Source organism: Saimiri boliviensis, chromosome 6 (genome assembly GCF_048565385.1).
Source record: "Saimiri boliviensis isolate mSaiBol1 chromosome 6, mSaiBol1.pri, whole genome shotgun sequence".
NCBI classification, from domain to species: Eukaryota; Metazoa; Chordata; class Mammalia; order Primates; family Cebidae; genus Saimiri; species Saimiri boliviensis.
The window spans coordinates 125,327,587-125,345,565 of NC_133454.1; the positions used below are offsets into that span (position 1 = coordinate 125,327,587).

Below are 17,979 nucleotides of genomic sequence, written 5' to 3' on the forward strand. Positions count from 1 at the left end.
CACAATGAGGGGCGGGGCGGGCTTCCGCCGCTCCCTCCGCGGGCCGACGGGAAATGGAGTCCGAGGGCCCTGCGCCGCCGCCGCGCTCGCTGGGTAACGGAGTCTTACCGCCGGCCGGCCCCGCGCCGCAGTGCATGCGGGGAAATGTAGGCCCGGGCCGCGGGCAGGGCCGCAGAGCGCAGCGCGAGCCCATTGGTCCAATTTAACAGGAACTGCTCTGAGTCCTGCGAGGCGGCGCTCAGTAAAATGACCCGAAAACGATCCCGGATTAAGCGGCTTTTTATCCCGCAGCATCAAGGCTTTCTTAAGACCCATCTGATATTATCTGGATTCCTTGGTCTGAAATTTTTGAGTAAGGTTAAGGTTTTGCTTTTCTGAATTGAAGCAACTATTGATTAGTCTGGAATCCCGTCCTTAAGCAAAGAAAATCACAAGTATGAAGACGTCAGGCCGACAAACACTAGTACTCTGCATGTGCAAAGCTACTCTCGTCTTCTGAAAAAAGGCCATGTGCAACGTCAGTAAAATAAAAATAGGAGAAAAAGGCACAGGGGAAAGGCTACAAGGAAATCTCTGAGAGCTCTGTTCTTTTTTTTTTTTTTTTGAGATGGAGTTTCGCTCGTTACCCAGGCTGGAGTGCAATGGCGCGATCTCGGCTCACCGCAACCTCCGCCTCCTGGGTTCAGGCAATTCTCCTGCCTCAGCCTCCTGAGGAGCTGGGATTACAGGCACGCGCCACCATGCCCAGCTAATTTTTTGTATTTTTAGTAGAGACGGGGTTTCACCATGTTGACCAGGATGGTCTCGATCTCTTGACCTTGTGGTCCGCCCGCCTCGGCCTCCCAAAGTGCTGGGATAACAGGCGTGAGCCACCGCGCCCGGCGAGAGCTCTGTTCTTGTTTAAAGATGTTTGGCAAAGTCATGAGGCGATAATGGGTAAAGACGAGGAATTGTGCGTTCAATTCAAGGCCTCTTTAGGTGCCTTTTACGTGCCAGTGAAAAGGAACAGATACGAAACCAGACTTGAACCCAACTCTCGAATTTATAGCCAGGCATATTGCTCTTCTAACACCTGTAAAGCTGAGACAAGTTCTGTGGTCGTATATTCCCTTAAAAAAGAAACGAGCGGGGGACTCCGGGATGATTTCCTTGTCCTAGAACAGTGACCACAGCCTCACGCTCAGGAACAGAAGACTGGGTCGCCAACAAGTCGGAGTCAAACCCAGAAACGGACCTGGGGGGCCTTCATCCCATAATCGAAATTAAGGTGGTAAACGGAGAGCGATGTTTGGAAGTGGGGTACCTTGCGGAGCATGCCGGGGGTTGTAGTCGGGGACGTTCCACAGCACCGCCCGCCACCCCGGGCTCCCAGCGCACCAGGTGAAGACTGCAGCTTGACCCCCATCTCCCGCGAGCGCCCCTGCCTGAAGACGAGGCTAGCGCCACCTTTCTCGAGTCTTAAGACTTGTTTCCAAGAGCAACGAGGAGGGGGACGGGGCTTCGCAGTTACCCTGGAGACGCGCTCCTGCCCGCCCCTAGCCGCGAGATGCCCTACATGTCCTTATTAGGAAAAGAGACTCGAGGGGGCGGGGCCAGCCCGACAGCCGGCTTCGGGCTCCTTATAAGGCCGCGGCGGGAGGGAGGCGGGAGCCGGAGCGGGCTGGCGGAATCCGGAGGGGCGGGCCTGGAGCGCTGGCGCCCACCTCTCTCTTCCTCGCGGGCTCGAGATCCGCGTCTCGCGACTTCCGGCATAACAGCTAGAGGCCGGGTGTTGCTTCAAACCCTGGCGAGTCGCCTGCGTCCGACTCAGCTATACGTGTCCTTCGGCATTGTCAGGTTGAAACCCTTTGTAGGGTTTCCATCTGCAACCTCCCTGAGGGTCTCCCACATCCGACTGGCCGCAAAAACGACGAAGTGCTCTCCCGTCTACCTGTGTTCGGGCGTCTTAACCCGCCGCCTGCTCCCCCCGCCCCCGAACCCAACCACGTGACCACCTCAGGTCTCCCCAACTGCCAAGGTGCCCAGGCACCTCTTAATTTACAGTTCTCCTTCCACTAGGGCCTCTGGCCCCCGACCCCCAATGTCCTATTTTGGGCCTTCTCGGCACGTCCCCGACTTTCTCCCCACCGCGCACTCTGCCCTGTACCCCGGGGATGAAGGCCACCGTTTCCTCCAGGGGTGCTGCAGCTCCTCCTGCCTTACCTTTGTGGCCTCATCCCCTCCGCCCCTTTCTGGGTGTCCCTCCCACCGGTATGTTTGCACCCGTTTGTTTCCCAGCCCCCGCCTCTTCTGGACTCTTCCTCAAGCCCAGTCTCCATCTCCAGCCTCCTCTTCAAGCTCAGGCTGAAACTGACAATCTTAGAGACCTTAGAGCGGCCAAGTTCAGGTTGGGCCCTTAAGCACCGCCCAGCCAGTCCTCCCCCGTCACAGGGGGCGCTGTCCGCCTTCCTCTAACCTACACAAAGATGACCCCGCTCTCGAATCTGAGGCGACTGGAAGGAGCAGGTCCAGGTTCCGGGGGCTGGGGTGGAGCGCGTCCCTAAGGCAGGTCCTGGCCGGAGCGGGGCCGAGGCGAAATATTGTTAGAGACAACCCGCGCACCAACCGCTTGGAGCAGCGCAGGGGCGGGAGGGCAGGTTCTCTCGTTAGTGCCCCTTGCGTAGGAGGGCCCGTGATCTCAGCGGTCCTGCCCTCAGCTCCCCTCTTCTGCCGCCCTGCCCCGGACCAGGTGTTCGAATCCCGACTCCAGAACTGGCGGCGTCCCAGTCCCGCCGGAGGACCCGCCCTCGGGCTCATGGCGGCACCCGTCCGCCTGGGTCGGAAGCGCCCGCTGCCTGCCTGTCCCAACCCGCTCTTCGTTCGCTGGCTGACCGAGTGGCGGGACGAGGCGACCCGCAGCGGGCGCCGCACGCGCTTCGTGTTTCAGAAGGTGGGTCCTTGCGCGGCCCGATGGGAACAGCTGCTGGCCAGGTCAAGGCCTGCCCTGACCGGGTACCCTACCCCTGCCCCGCCAGGCGCTGCGCTCCCTCCGGCGGTACCCACTGCCGCTGCGCAGCGGGAAGGAAGCTAAGATTCTGCAGCACTTCGGAGACGGGCTCTGCCGGATGCTGGACGAGCGGCTGCAGCGGCACCGAACATCGGGCGGTGAGCGCCTCGGAAAGGGGTCGGTGATCCCCTGCCTCCCCCAGGTGCAGCCTCCGTACTCACCTGGGATCCCTTGGCTTCAGGCTCCCCACTCCCGTCCAAGTTGCTGTTCGGCCTCGAGCTAGTGGCTGGCGCTCCCTGAGCCACCCTCACCGGTCTCACGTACCATCTGAGCAGGTTGCATCCCAGACCCTCGCCGCTGTCGGATTCCATGGATTGCGGAGTTGACTCTCTTCTGCTCCCGCAGGTGACCATGCCCCAGGCTCACCATCTGGACAGAACAGGCCAGCACCGCAGGGGCGACCTGCAGAAGTCCAGGACTCTTCCATGCCAGTGAGCAAGGGGCAAGGGGAGTGGAAGGCAAAGTGGGAGTGCGGGAGTATGATTTCCTGGCTTGGGGGATTTGGCAAGCCTGAGTCCAAATCTCACTAGCGATGCCTGGCCTCGGGCAAATGACTTAACCTCTTTTATACTTAGTATTTTAACCTGTGAATGGGAATATTGGTAACAGCCAATGAGAGAATTCCATGATCAAGCTACTTAGGGAGCGCGGCTCAGTTAGTTACAGGGTCATCGTCATTCAGTTTTCCTGTCTAATCACTCCTGTCCTGCCCCGCGTCATAGGCCTGAGGCCAGGCTGGGCATACACCCCCACCAGCTGCCCCAAACTGCCTACTGTCTCATCCCAGATTTGCAGGGGGTCATCGCATCACCTGGCCCATCTTAGAGAAGGAAACTGAGACTCAACTGAGTGACTTACCCAGTGCCACGAAGCCTGTGAAACCTCAGCCCTGCCAGGGACTTACTGGAAGATGACTGGCTGGCTTTCATGTTCAGAGCTCCTCTGTTCCTTTCAGGTTCCTGCCCAGCCCAAAGTGGGAGGCTCTGGCAGCTACTGGCCAGCTCGGCACTCAGGAGCTCGAGTAATACTGTTGCTGCTCTACCAGGAGCACCTGGTGAGCACTAAGCTACACCAGGAGGTGGAACCAAGGCAGTGGGGTGGGAGGTTCCCAGAGATGCCTGGCCAGGACAAGACAAAGATTATCCCAGCCACCTGAGAAGGATGAGGAAGGGCCCTGGCACTGAGCCTACCCTGTCTCTTCTACCATGGTTTCAGAATCCTAATGGCCACCAGTTCTTAACCAAGGAGGAGCTGCTGCAGAGGTGTGCTCAGAAGGCCCCCAAGGTGAGCACAGGGGTCAGGGAGGACAGGCCAAGCAGCTCTGGAGCCCACCAAAGACTGCCCTTTCTTGCAATGGGCACATGTATGGCTCATGGCTGGGGACACAGGGAACATGGACTCATGGTGGCAACAGGTGCTCTCTGAGGGTCTCTTTTCCGATCCACAGGTAGCCCCTGGGAGAGCTCGACCCTGGCCAGCCCTCCGCTCCCTCCTCCACAGGAACCTGGTCCTCAGGACACACCAGCCAGCCAGGTGGGGCCAACTGCAGGAGATACAGGAGGCAGGGATGGGAGAGCGTGCATGACCTTCTTCATGGGGGCTTAGAATCACCCAACAACTCCCAGAGCTGATGCTGTTGAGGTTGGGGGACGTGGGCCTTCCCTCAGGAGCTCCCACTGTGGGATACCTGGAGGGTACCTGGAGAGAACAGTCCAACCGTGCAACAGTGGGAGTGGGAGGGCACCATGGGTTTTGAAGGAGTAGAAAGCCTTTTCGGAGGAGATGGTATTTGACACATTTCAGGATTTGGCAGGTAGAGATGCAGGATAAGTATTCTGAGGAGGAGGAAACAGCATTAGCAAAGACGGGAGAAAGGAAATCAGGTCCCCGACTGACTTATTGCAGACCTGAGAATGGCACTGAGCAGGTCCAAGGAACTGCTCTAAAAGCCAAGAAGACCGGGAGGCGCTGGAGCCACTGGGGTCATTTGTGCAGGGCGCCAAGGGGGCAGTGAGGCCAGCCCAGCTGGGGGCAGGCAGGAGAGCCTGCCAGGAATGAGTGAAAAAGGGAGAGCTGTGTTTGTCCCCTCTGCTTCCCAGGTACTCATTGACCCCAGAGGGCCTGGAGCTGGCCCAGAAGTTGGCTGAATCGGAAGGCCTGAGCTTGCTGAATGTGGGCATCAGGCCCGAAGAGCCCCCTGGGGAGGAGACAGCAGTGCCAGGAGCAGCTTCAGCAGAGCTGTGAGGAGGAGGGGGAAAGAGAGGAAAACAGGGAGAAGGGGATGGGAAATGAGGCCAAACCCTGCAGCTGAGCTGTGGCCGCCCCCTGCTGTGGGTGGGTGGTAGGTGCTGGGTGGTGGGTGGTGTGGGTACAGGGCACTGCCCTGGCATGAGGGATTCTGGCCTCACACACCACCCCCACTTAGTGCCAGTGAAGCGGGGGTCCAGCAGCCGCCACTAGAGCTGAGGCCTGGAGAATACAGGGTACTATTGTGTGTGGACACCGGCGAGACCCGGGGGTGAGTGAGGTGGGGAGAAACAGAGACTATCGGAGGAAGCTGGGGGGGGGTAGGCACTGCCCGGCCCTGCCCTGATCTAGGCTTCCTTCCTTGCCACTCCAGGGCAGGGCACAGGCCAGAGCTGCTCCGAGAGCTACAGCGGCTGCACGTGACCCACACGGTGCGCAAGCTGCATGTTGGGGATTTTGTGTGGGTGGCACAGGAGACCAATCCTAGAGATCCAGGTGAAGGGCCATGGACAGGCCAGCGCCAGGGGCAGGGCCTGGTGGGTGGGGCATGGCAAGCTAACGGAACCCTTCCTGGCTCCTCAGCAGCAAGCCCTGCGGAGTTGGTGCTGGACCACGTCGTGGAGCGCAAGCGGCTGGATGACCTGTGCAGCAGCATCATTGACGGCCGCTTCCGGGAGCAGAAGGTAACTTCGCTGGCTTTGCCAGGCTCCCTGCCTGCTCTGGGGCCCCCTTTTCAGGCCAGAGCAATCCAGGAGCACTTCTGGCAGCCTCCTTGAGGCAGAGCCCTTTGGACTCCAGCCACACCCACCCTATGGCTGCTCCAGGATTAGACGCCCACAGGCCCATCCAGGCGCACAGTAGGAAGGCAGGGTACCTGCATTCTTGGTCTGAGCTCAGGAGCAGATCAAAGATCCCTTGGGTATCCAGTTCCTCGGTCTTGGATAAACAAGGCTCAACTCTCCAGGACTGGAAATACAGGCGCTGTACCTTGGTACTTGCTGCTGGGCAGACCCCATAGTCACAGAGACCATGTACAGGCCCAGGGCAGGCTTGAAGGATGGGCAGTGTTCAGAGGTGGAGGAAGGGCTTTCTAGGCAAGAGTGTCAGTACGAACAAAGCCACAGAGGCCCCTCTGAGGCAGGGGGAGAGGCCAGGGAGGATTCGGAGGCTAACTGCTGGGACCAGGGTCACAGCACCATTTTGAGTGTGACATGATGGATGCCCAGGCACATGGGCATCCAGCCGGACGGACCCTCCCTGCCTACTCTGTCCACTTCCCCAGTTCCGGCTGAAGCGCTGCGGCCTGGAGCGCCGGGTATACCTGGTGGAAGAGCATGGCTCAGTCCACAACCTCAGCCTTCCAGAGAGCACGCTGCTACAGGCTGTCACCAACACTCAGGTGAATTGGGAGGGCAGAGGCAGGCAGGGGGCCCTGTGGTCTGTGAGTCATGGTCTGGGCCAGGAGCCACCTTCCCTCTCTTGGGTCTTCTTTCCCAGGTCATTGATGGCTTTTTTGTGAAGCGCACAGCAGACATTAAGGAGTCAGCCGCCTACCTGGCCCTCTTGACACGGGGCTTGCAGAGACTCTACCAGGTGAGCAGGGCCCGCAAGGAATTTGCCTTGCCTGTGCGTCCCCAAGAGAAGCAAGGTGGGTGAGATCCCCATTTCTCAGGCTGAACCCCTGAGGCTGAGGACTGGGCAAGAGCTGGCTGGAGTTGTCCCTTCGAGCTCCAGCCCGGCCTCAGTTCCTTCTTCCCTCAGGGCCACACCCTACGCAGCCGCCCCTGGGGAACCCCTGGGAACCCTGAATCAGGGGCCATGCCCTCTCCAAACCCTCTCTGCTCACTCCTCACCTTCAGTGACTTCAACGCAGGAGCCATCAAGAACAAGGTACTGCCTCTTCCCTGCTTCCCTGACAGGGCCTGGCCCAGATCACCCCTGATCCAGCCCTTCCCCAAACCCAGGCCCAGTCAGTGCGAGAAGTGTTTGCCCGGCAGCTGATGCAGGTGCGTGGAGTGAGTGGGGAGAAGGCAGCAGCCCTGGTAGATCGATACAGCACCCCTGCCAGGTAGGCCCCCGAGGGCCCTTAGGTGTCCTCAGCCCCTGCCCTCCATGCATGGAATTCACCTTAATCCATGCCTTGTATGGGCTGTGCAGACCCAGAGATGGACAGATCTGGCTGAAGTCCAGGGTGCTCGTGGAGGTCAAATGGGGAGGAAGCCAGCAGGCCCACACCAGGCAGTGGAGGCCACAGGAGGGAGGGAGACATCCCACCTGGTGGAGCAGAGGCTCCCTAGAGAAGGGGGCTGAGCCATTAAGGGTAGTGAGCGTGACAGTTTGGAGCCCTTGCTGGTTTTGCCTCAGAGTTCCCACAGGGAGGGAGGATAGGCAGGCTGGTGTGGGGCCTTGTGTGCTGGCCTCAGGAAGTGGGGCAGTGGCCTGAATCCTCTATCCCATGCTGACCCCTCTGCCTGGCCCCTCATGGTATTGGCCTGGTGTGGACCACTGTCAGCCTCAGAAACTCAAACCCCTGCCCCCCAGCCTCCTGGCCGCCTATGATGCCTGTGCAACCCCCAAGGAACAAGAGACACTACTGAGCACCATCAAGTGTGGGCGTCTGCAGAGGTGAGGACAAGAGGCACAACCTGGAGGGAGTGGGGGGCCGGGGCTGCCCTAGGCCCAGGGCGTGACCCTCACTGCCTCTCATCCTGCAGGAACCTGGGGCCTGCTCTGAGCAGGACTTTGTCCCAGCTCTACTGCAGCTACAGCCCCCTCACCTGAGCTTATGCCACGAAGCAGCCCCCAGCTCCCATCTGTCTGCCCACCCAGGCTAATCAGCCTTTCAGCCAGCATCGTTTGGGGTACAATTAGAATCTAAGTGTTTGCAGCCATATGTCCTATACAGGAGATGCCTGGCCCTGGGGGCCTTGTGAAATATGCAGGAACCAGAGATACCATCTGGTCCAGTGGTTTTTAAACGAAGCTGCTTAGGACCTGGGATTCTCTGGTCCGGGAGATGGAGTCAGTGGGGCATTGCAGCTTTGGATCGACTTCATATCTTCAGTTGGTCCTTATCAAATAAAACTTCCTTAGAAGTGCAAAGGGAAAATAAATAAAACTTGCTGGGAAAATAAAATTAATAAAAATAAAATTTTCTAAAAGAAAAGCTCAAAAGCCACTAACAGTCCAGTTGCCTCATTTTATAGAAAAACAGGCCCAGAGAACCACTAGGATTTATCAAAATGTACAGCTTGAGACAGAGTTAGGACTGGAACCCAGGGCCTCCTGACACTATCCAGAGTAGAGTTTCTCAGGACCCCTGCAAAGCAGCCAAGTCCAGATCTCGGGGCCAGGGCCTGGAGTCCGCCCTCCTAGTTACCTCCTCTGCTCTCGGGGTGACTGAAGCCTGTAGTACGGAGCTCCCAGCTCCTGTCAATGGGACCCCCTGGGCCTGAGCACACAGAGACCCCCCACTTAGGTGGACTTGGCCTGCCCCCCACAGGTGCCAGCCTGCCCCAGCCTGAGGCTTGCTGCAGTGTGACCCTCCCACCTCAGCCACCAGGACGCCTTCTTTCTCCCTTTATTGCTTTTCTCATTCTGCCCCTCACAACAGGCTCCTCAGCTAGGGGAGCTGCGGGTGGGTGGCTCCCTCCTCCTCAGAAGGTGTAGGCCCCCACGAAGACGGTGAGTCTCAGTACAGAGCTGGCCCGGTAGCTCATGAGGGAGTTCATGGTGACCATCTCCAGGTCCAACACATACTCCCGGGGGCCTGTCACCGGCCGGGCGAGGACCAGCATGGCGCTGACGTTGTTGATTTGCTGCAGGGCAGTGGGTGGGGGGACATATTTATTGTGTCAGCCTGTGTGCTAGGCCTCTGCCCCAGTGTCGCCTCCCTGCCCCATGGCCGTGAGGTGGAGAGACAGCCCTGGCCAGGCTGTGACCCCAGGCTCTCATCCGGGCTGTCATCTGGCTCCTTGACACCCTTGACGTCTCTGCTCCCCGACTCAGGAATCTCCCACTGGGGCTCTTCCCACCCTTTCCAGCTAGTTCTGTCTAACCCAGGCTAACTGATGATTCAAGGCCACATGTTGCTCTTGGGAGTGGTGGGATCTTTGGTGACCCAAAGTGAGCAGACTCCCTTCAGAGCATTCGATTTTTTTTCTTTTTCTTTTTTTTTTTTTTTTTTTTTTTGATATGAAGTCTCCCTCTTGTCCCCCAGGCTGGAGTGCAATGGTGCAATCTCAGCTCACTGCAACCTCCGCCTCCCGGGTTCCAGCGATTCTCCTGCCTCAGCCTCCCGAGTAGCTGGGATTACAGGCACGTGCCACCATGCCTGGCTAATTTTTGTATTTGTAGTAGAGGTGGGGCTTCACCTTGTTGGCCAGGCTGGTCTCAAACTTCTGACCTCAGGTGATCCACCCACCTTGGCCTCCCAAAGTGCTGGGATAATAGGCTTGAGCCTCTGTGCCCAGAGCATTAATGGCCTGGAGCATTCAAGTTCAAAAAGAAAGAGAAGCGCTGGTACCAGACAAACTCCTGCTGAGACCCGAGCAAGCCGTTTCCACTCACTGTGACCCATCCCCGGCCCCTCCCACCTTAACAGCTCCACCAGCAAGGAGTGGACTTTCCGACCCCAGGCCCCTACACATACCATTCCCTTGGTTTGTGGGTGAAGAAATTGAGATTAGATATGGGAAACCAGTACTGGGATTCAAACCCCGGGGTCCGAGTGCTTCGTTAGAATTGCATTTAACCATCTCTCCGTACCAGGAGAATTTTGAATACCTCCTCTTCCTGCAGAAACCCCAACTCCCAGGGACGGGGCTTTGAGAGGAGAGGCGGGGCATAGCCTGGCCCAGTACCCACTTAAAGCTTCCTAGAGTGCATGTCAGTTGAGGGTGCAGAAGCCTTACCCTAATGTAGAAGTCCCCCTGCGAATTTCCCGCACGGATCTGAAAGGCATTGTAGGCGCCAGGGTAGACGGAGGTCGCCTGGATCTGGAACACGTCGGCGGGCACACTCCGCTCTGAGGTGATGGTCATGTAGCGGTGCACGATGGACGAAGGTTGCTCTCGACACAGAGGGTTGGAGGCTGGGCAGAGGCAGCGGCTAGAGACCCCAAGGTGGGGAACACAAATGAGGTCCTTGCCTGTCCCCTCCCCCCCCTCCCCCCTGCCACCACCACCAATTTCACCTACCCTACAAAGGGAAGAAATCCCAAAAGGATCCTCCCACCCCTGTGACTGGTTGTCATGGAGGACTACAATTCCCATCAGCCCTCAAGGGCACTCACTGGCCCAAATAGATGCCAGTCAGCCCCAAAGCCCCCTGGGAGACATAGTTTCTGTGGGAGCCAGGCACTGAAATGACTCACTTGTCAGAGACCTGGACATAGGGCTCCACGCAGCGGTTGGTGTCCACGCAGCGGTAGCCCCCATGGAAGTTGACACAGGTTTGGGCCTCGGAGCACTGGTGTGCACCCGACTCACACTCATCAATGTCTGTGCCAGGGGAGAGGGGCTGGAATCCAGGGCGTCAGGCTGCTAGCTCCTGACACTGTCCTGCCCATCCCACCGGGTAACCTGTACCTTGGCAGAGGCGTGTGGCCAGCAGCTGATAGCCCTGTGGGCAGTGGCAGGAGAAGCGGCCTGGCTCGTTGACACAGCGGTACTGGCAGAGGTAGCTGGAGTAGCTACACTCATCAATATCTGAGGAAGCAGGGGGATGGGGACCCCAGGTCAAGGGCAGTCCTCACCATTCAGTCCCACAAACATTTCCTAAGAGGGCCCAGCCCCATGTTAGGCTGAATGCAGAGACAGGGGGATGAGACGAGTCCTGCAAGGCTCAGCAGGAAGATGGAGGGTTCAGAGAAAGCTCTGCACAGGCTGCCCCAGCTCACAGACCTCTCTGCCCAGGACTGGAAGAAAGCACTAAACAAAAGCACTGGGAATCTAGAGACTTGGGTGTGAATCCTACCAGCTGATTTGGGGGAATCTCACTTTCCCAATCAGTAAAATGGGTGGATTAGACTAGATGAGATGTGTGGGCCAGGCCTGTGCTGTAACCTGCCCAAGTCCTGCAGCCCACAATCAGCCCGAGCACCCAGTGATCACCTCCAGCCAACTGTGAGCTGCACGGGCAGACCATATCCCTTCTCTTGTTCCCCTCATGCTGCCACATAGCAATGATGCCTCATCCCGCAGCAAAGCATAACATAGAAGGTGCATGCCAGTTCACGGGGTGAGAGAAGACTGGGATGGAGCCCTGGCCCCATCTCATCCTGGGTGTATCAACTTGGTCAGGTCATTAACTTCTCTTAGCTGAATAATGAAAGTCACCATTTACCCAGGATTTTGTGCTTATTTTTATGTAATCCTCCCAACAAATGTGGAGGGAGATATTAATGTCCTCATTTTGTAGAGGAAGGAAAAAAACCATACCTCCTAGGATTCTTGAGAGGAAGGAGGCCAAGTATGTCAGGGAATACACCGAGAGGGGAGGGTCTCATTAAGTGGCAGTTCATTCACTTTCAAGCACTGCGGCTTGAGACTTGCTGGAGCCCCTCTATCACACTGGCTCATCTAACCCTCAAGACACTCCATTTTATAGAAGAAACAGGCTTGGAGAAGAGTGACTTGTCCTACTGCAAAATTCAAATGCAGGTGAGCCTGACACGAGGGAAGAGTGGCGCCCACATCTGTTCTCCCAGTGGGCTTCAGTAGGGACCTCGCTGCCTCTCCCTGTGCCTTCCCACCAGCCTGGCAGTGCTCCACAGCCAGCAGGGTGGAGTACCCAGGAGGCAGCTGGATGCACAGTGACTCGACTCGGAGGCCTCAGATGGAGACTGTGTGGCAGGAGGCACAGCACAGGTAGGGCCTGGGGACCCACAGAGGAGCACACAGCAGGCGTACAGCCCTCACCGCTGCAGGAGAAGCCATCTCGGTGCAGCTCATAGCCCTGGTGGCAGCGACACAGGAAGGTCCCGTAGGAGTTGAAGCAGCGCTGCTCACATGGGGCCCCCATGTCACACTCGTTCACATCTGGGGGTGCCAGGAGAAACAGAAGGTTGTGAAAGCCGAGGAGCGGCCCAGAGCTCCCACTCTACCTGGGCTGGTCAAGGAGGGAGCACCCCCATCTCACACCTCCCTGCGCAGGACCCAGGAGCCTGGCCCGGCCCAGCCTCACCCACACAGGAGCGGTTGTTAGGTCCCAGCTGGAAGCCCGGCTCGCACTGGCAGCGGAAAGAGCCAGGCAGGTTCACACAGCGGTGCTGGCAGTAGCGGTAGCGGCACTCATCTATGTCTGGGATAGAGGCAGAAAGAGGGCAGAGAGCAGGTGGGCCCAAGCTGGCTGGGACTCAAGGCTTCACCACCCATGATCCTGCCTGTGTCCAGGGAGCTGAATTGGGCAGGGTCAGCCAGGACACCCCCCAAACACACCCCCATACAATCCTCTGTGTCTGATGACAGGAGGGTAGAGGTGACAGGGGTGGGGGGAAGCCTGGGTTGAATGGGGGTCAGGTGCTAGGGCAAGGGCCAGACCAGGGGCACAGAGCCGGGACTAGAGAAGCCGCTCCCTGGACTCACCCACACACTCGGGCCCGATCTTGCGGTAACCATCAGGGCAGGTGCACTGATAGGAGCCAGGCAAGTTATGGCAGTCCTGGCTGGGGCGACAGTCGTGCAGGGCCTGGGCACACTCATCCACATCTGTGAGAGACACCACTGAGCCCCCACCTGGGATCCTGCACACCACCCAGTATGACAGATAGATCCCACACTTGGATTCAGTCCTCTCAGCAGCACACGGAAGAGTTCAGTACCCAAGAGGCAACGGGAAAGGCACCCTAACCTCCAACACCGCGTGTTGGGGGTTGCATGGGGATAAGGTCCTGTCCACACACCCCCAGCAAGACTGATTCCTGCACCCTCCTTCCTCCAAGGCCCGAGGCTCCCAGGGAACAGACACTGGAAGACAGAGTTCCTGCAGTGTCTCTGCAGCAACTGAGGGGAGAGGCCCGGAGCTGGATTTAACAGTGGCACATGAGCTGGGGGCACCTGTGGCAGGTCCCAAACAACCTGAGTGTCTGGATGAGGGTGTGGACATCACTAGTGGCCCTTTTGAGCCAGGGAGGAACATGAGGTCTGAGTTTAAGAAGCTTGGTGAGAGGACTGGAAGCCAGGCACCAGAGCAGGCCCCACTCACCCACACAGCTTTCCTGATCGTCGGGCTCATAGCCTGGTGGGCAGGGGTTGGGGTGTTGAGCAGGAGGCACTGGTGGCGGGGGTCCCTCGCCGTGTAGGTCGTTGATGACGGCAGCGGAGCGGGGTAGGCACAAGTAGCCCCCGTAGTGGTTGATGCACTTCATTTCCCCCTTGCAGGCCTCAGGGATGGTCAGACACTCGTTGACATCTGCAGAAAGGGGCCTGCTGGGCACAGCTCATCTCCTGGGCTGGCCCTGGAGGGAGTGGAGGCAGGAGCCCAGCTTGGCTTTCTCTGAGATGTTGAGATGCGTGGCCCCAGCAAAGCCTTCCCACTCTACTCGGCAAGCTGAGGCTGCCTGCCCAGGACCCCTCCCCAGGGTCGGCCAGGGCGGCAGTTCCCACTGTTGCCCTCATTTCTGGCCTGCAAGTGGGTCTCTATCCCTCCCCACAGCCCTGGCCCTAGCTCAGCCCAAGAGGGGGCCCTCCTTACCCACCCCTGGGGACACTGCCCTCCCAGGTTGTGATGAGACAAAGAGCTGGGTCAGGAGAGTAGTTCAGAGAAGGCGTACAGGATCCAGCTCCTCTGAGGGACAGGGGCAAGGTTTCCTGGGTTTCTGGGAGAGGGTGAGGCCACCCCTAGCTGAACTGGCCTCCAGAGAACCAGGGCTGGCCTCGGTGCAGCAGAGCTGGGCACAGGACCGGCTGCTGCAGCTCTTGGAGGTGAGGCTGTCCCTTGGAAAGCAGCTATCAATCCCTTTCCCCGTTCCTGGGGGTGTTTGGTCCCCCAGGCACACACACCCCGGCAGTGCTGGCTGTCTGGGTCCCACTCATAGCCATCTGTGCATTCCTGGAAGGGAAGCAGAAGTGGCCAGTGGTCACCCTCAGATCTTCAACTGGCCAGCCAAGACTAGGGCCTGAGCCTGGCCACCCTCCACCCGCTCCAACAATGGCCCCCAGCCCTCCACCAGCCAGGGGAGGGAGACTCTTCCCCGACAGTAGACACTCCGGGGTCCCAGTCTCTTCCTCTCTGCCCATCCCGTCCCAGGCCAGCGGCCTCCACTGTCCCCACCGTGTAGCTGTCGGGCTCTTCGGAATCCTGAGGAGACGCTGGCCCGGAGAGCAGCAGCAGCAGTGCCCAGAGCAGTAGAGACCCCGGGAGGCAGGAGGCGCAGGGGAGCATCCTGGGGCTGCGAAGCGGTGGACACGGGTCAGGGGCCTCTGCGGCGGCACCCCCACTCCCTGTACCGGAGCCCGAGCCCAGCCCCCGCCGTGGCCTGCTCAGGACCGTGCTTGGGCCCCGGGGCCTCCAAGGGCTGGGGGCCGACTCCTCTCGCAGCCCCAGGTCCCGGGCCCACTCACCCCAGCCACCCCGCCCCCGCCCCCTGCCCCTGCGGAGAAGGCCGAGGAACGCTGGCCTCTGGACGCTACGCGCCGCGGACTCGGCCAAAACTCCGGCCTGCGCCCTCCCCCACAGACGGCCATGGCCACTCACTTGGGCCCGCGACGCCCCCGCGGCCCAAGGCTCTGGCGGCTCGGTTGGCTCCGGCAATGCCTGCGGGCAGACGGACGGGCGGACGGCACAGCTCCCTGGACGCGCGGCCCCAGGAAGCGCCCCCGCCCGCCCGCCCGCTTGCCGCGGCGCGGCCCACCCCGGCGTCTCCGCCCGCCCTTCGGCGGATTCCTGAGCCCGCGCCAGGGGGAGGGACCCCGACCCCCGGCTTCTCCGCCCCCGGCCAGCCACAGGCCCCCACCCGGCCCCCTGCGGCGCCGCCCGGAGCCTCCTCTCGGGGCCAGTCCAGGGTCCCCCAGCGCTCGACCTTGATGCCAGGACCCCAGACTCACCCGGGGTCCCCTAGATGCTCACCAAAAATGTCATCCTGCGCACCTAGATCCTACCTAATCTGCACCCCCAGAATTCCATCCTGTGCACCCACACCGTAATCTCGGAGCCCTCAGATTCACATTCTGCGCCTCCTGAGATCGCCCTTGGTACCTACAGCCCACCTAACCAGTCCTCCAGACAGACCCTCAATCTCCTCCCTGAAGAATTTTATTCTCTGCCCCAGACCGTCATTCTAAAAGATCTTAAAACTTCATCCAGCGTCCCTAGACCCTTGCCCAGGAACCAGAGGCTCCCAGGAGCAGAACTGTCCTTCTCGCTCCCTCCTGCCCTCCATCCCGGGGACCGTCTTCACTCCGGTGGTCCGTTCACTGCGCACTGCCTTCCCCACACCCTCCACCCACAAAGCTACAAGTTTTGGGGCGGGGGCGCCAGTTCCCTTTTGGCACAAAATGAATGGAAGCCCCTGAGAAGGAGGGCAGGGCCGATGTTGGACATGCAGGAGGCCAGGGTCGGGTGCCCACGCACCTCCCCGACCTCCTCCCACCTGCCCCCGCCCGGTTTCCGCCTCCGCCCCAAGTAGGGGCGTGATCCTGGGGGCGGAGCCTGGGCGGGGCTGGCTCCCAGGAAGGGGCGTGGTCACCGTTTGCCCACGTCTCTGGGCGGGGCCAGGCAGGAAGGCAATGCGTGTCCGGGGGATCCCCAGCCTGGGGACTCGCCCTTACTTTCCCCTTCCCATCCACGCTAATCCCCGCAGTTGCCCTCAACGTGATCCCGGGAAGGGAGCCTGCCCAGGAGGGGACTTGCTGGTGGGTGCCGAGGTGAGCGCCTGGGGTTCAGGTGAACTGCGCAGTGCCCCCTCCTCGCCACTCTGCCACCATCATCCTTCCCAGCCGCTGGGCCCAGGGGGTTAAATAATAGCTCTTTAAGGGGCCGGGCGCAGTGGCTCACGCCTGTAATCTCAGCACTTTGGGAGGCCGGGACAGGTGGATCACTTGAGGTCAGGACTTCGAGACCAGTCTGAACAACATGGTGAAACCCGGTCTCTACTAAAAATACAAAAATTAGCCAGGGGTCGTGGCGCCTGTAGTCGCAACTACTCAGGAGCCAGAAGAATCGCTTGAACCCGGGAGATGAAGGTTGCAGTGAGCCCAAATCACACCAGTGCACTCCAGCCTGGGTGACAGAGTGAGACTCCAGCTTAAAAAATAATAAGGCCGGGCAAATTGGCTCACGCCTGTAATTCAGGCACTTTGGGAGGCTGAGGGTGGTGAATCACCTGATGTCGGGAGTTTGAGACCAGCTTGACCAACATGGAGAAATCCTGTCTCTACTAAAAATACAAAATTAGCCAGGCGTGGTGGCGCCCCCCCCCCCCCCCCCCCCCCCGTTATCCCAGCTATTCAGTAGGCTGGGGCAGGAGAATCGCTTGAACCTGGGAGGTGGAGGTTGCAGTGAGCCAAGATTGCTCCACTGCACTCTAGCCTGGGCAACAAGAGCAAAACTCCGTCTCAAAATACTGTTACTACTAATAATAATATTAATAGCTCTTTAAAACGAGAAGACAGACAATAACAAGTGTTAACAAACATATGGAGAAATGGAGCTCTCATGCACCGTTGGTGGGAAAGTAAGCTAGTGCAGTGGCTTTGGAAAAGGGTCTGGCAGTTCCTCAAAATGTTGTCACATGACCCGGCAATCTCATTCCTGGGTATACATACCTAGGATAATTAAAAAGATATGTACAGCCGGGCGCAGTGGTTCACGCCTGTAATCCCAGCACTTTGGGAGGCTGAGGCAGGCGAATCACCTGAGGTCAGGAGTTCGAGAGCAGCCTGACCAACATGGTGAAACCCTGTCTCTTAAAAAAAAAAAAAAAAAGGTATGTACACACACAAAAATCTGTACATGTTTATAGCAGCACTGTTTATAAGAGCCAAATGCAGAAACAGTCAAAAGTCTGTCACCTGATGAGTAATAAGATGCAGTACATCCATAGAGTGGAACATTATTCAGCCATAAAAAGAAACAGAAGTACAGAGGCATGCTGCAATACAGGTGAATTCTTGAAAATATGTGAAGTGAAAGAAGCCAGACACAAAAAGCCACATATTCCATTTATGTGAAATAACCAGAATAGGCAAACCCAGAAAGACAGAAAGTAGATTAATGGTTGCCAGAGGAAGGTGGGAAATGGGGAGTGACTGCTAATGGGTCTGAGATTTCTTTTGAGATAATGAAAATGTTCTAAAATTAGTAGTGATGGTCACACACATATACTAAAACTCACTGAATTGCACACTTCCAAAAGGTGAATTTTATAGTATGTAAATACCACAAGAGGCCAGGCACACACCTGTAATCCCAGCACTTTAGGAGGCCAGGGTGGGTGGATCACCTGAGGTCAGGAATTTGAGACCAGCCTGCCCAACATGGCGAAACCCCGTCTTTACTAAAAACACAAAAATTAGCTGGGTGTGGTGGTGAATGCCTGTTGTCTCAGCTACTCAGGAGTCTGAGGCAAGAGAATCAGTTGAACCTGAGAGGTGGAGGTTGCAGTAAGCAGAGATTGTGGCACTACACTCCAGCCTGGGTGACAGAGCAAGACCCTGTCTCAAACACACACACACACACACACACAC

At 58.4% G+C, this 17,979-nt stretch overlaps 2 protein-coding genes across 7 annotated transcripts; one reads left to right on the forward strand and one right to left on the reverse strand.

Annotated features, from left to right (window-relative positions):
* The first annotated feature begins 58 nt into the window (after window positions 1–58).
* Window positions 59–8,471, forward strand: MUS81 (MUS81 structure-specific endonuclease subunit). Of its 6 annotated transcripts, none has more exons than XM_010348338.3 (16): window positions 59–2,929; window positions 3,015–3,144; window positions 3,392–3,477; window positions 4,002–4,100; window positions 4,262–4,330; window positions 4,494–4,579; window positions 5,146–5,286; window positions 5,472–5,564; window positions 5,645–5,724; window positions 5,876–5,976; window positions 6,576–6,692; window positions 6,791–6,886; window positions 7,055–7,183; window positions 7,258–7,361; window positions 7,835–7,918; window positions 8,008–8,471. In XM_010348338.3, exons 1-16 carry the CDS (start codon window positions 2,795–2,797, stop codon window positions 8,072–8,074), a joined length of 1,617 nt encoding a protein of 538 aa, XP_010346640.3. In that variant the 5' UTR covers window positions 59–2,794; the 3' UTR covers window positions 8,075–8,471. The 6 variants fall into 6 exon arrangements, with proteins under 6 accessions (XP_010346640.3, XP_010346641.3, XP_074257818.1 ...); XM_010348339.3 differs by having other exon boundaries at window positions 5,879–5,976; XM_074401717.1 differs by having other exon boundaries at window positions 5,667–5,788.
* Window position 8,472: 1 nt separating this feature from the next.
* On the reverse strand, window positions 8,473–15,153 carry EFEMP2 (EGF containing fibulin extracellular matrix protein 2). The gene is made up of 11 exons (XM_010348334.3): window positions 14,990–15,153; window positions 14,567–14,684; window positions 14,296–14,344; window positions 13,499–13,705; window positions 12,880–13,002; window positions 12,479–12,595; window positions 12,214–12,333; window positions 10,882–11,001; window positions 10,668–10,794; window positions 10,207–10,402; window positions 8,473–9,111 (listed from the first exon to the last, which is right to left on the reverse strand). Exons 2-11 carry the CDS (start codon window positions 14,675–14,677, stop codon window positions 8,950–8,952), a joined length of 1,332 nt encoding a protein of 443 aa, XP_010346636.1. The 5' UTR covers window positions 14,678–14,684; window positions 14,990–15,153; the 3' UTR covers window positions 8,473–8,949.
* Window positions 15,154–17,979: the final 2,826 nt, after the last annotated feature.

Bases quoted from the DNA above. Each gene is read 5' to 3' on its own strand.
- MUS81 (XM_074401717.1), top strand. From the start codon at position 2,795: ATGGCGGCACCCGTCCGCCTGGGTCGGAAGCGCCCGCTGCCTGCCTGT. The intron at 5,287-5,471 runs GTGAGGAGGAGG...ACCCCCACTTAG, and splicing joins GGAGCAGCTTCAGCAGAGCT to TGCCAGTGAAGCGGGGGTCC. The intron at 6,887-7,054 runs GTGAGCAGGGCC...TTCTTCCCTCAG, and splicing joins GCTTGCAGAGACTCTACCAG to GGCCACACCCTACGCAGCCG.
- EFEMP2 (XM_010348334.3), bottom strand. From the start codon at position 14,677: ATGCTCCCCTGCGCCTCCTGCCTCCCGGGGTCTCTACTGCTCTGGGCA. The intron at 10,403-10,667 runs GTGAGTCATTTC...TGGGGTCTCTAG, and splicing joins TATGTCCAGGTCTCTGACAA to CCGCTGCCTCTGCCCAGCCT. The intron at 9,112-10,206 runs GTAAGGCTTCTG...ACTGCCCTGCAG, and splicing joins AGGGGGACTTCTACATTAGG to CAAATCAACAACGTCAGCGC.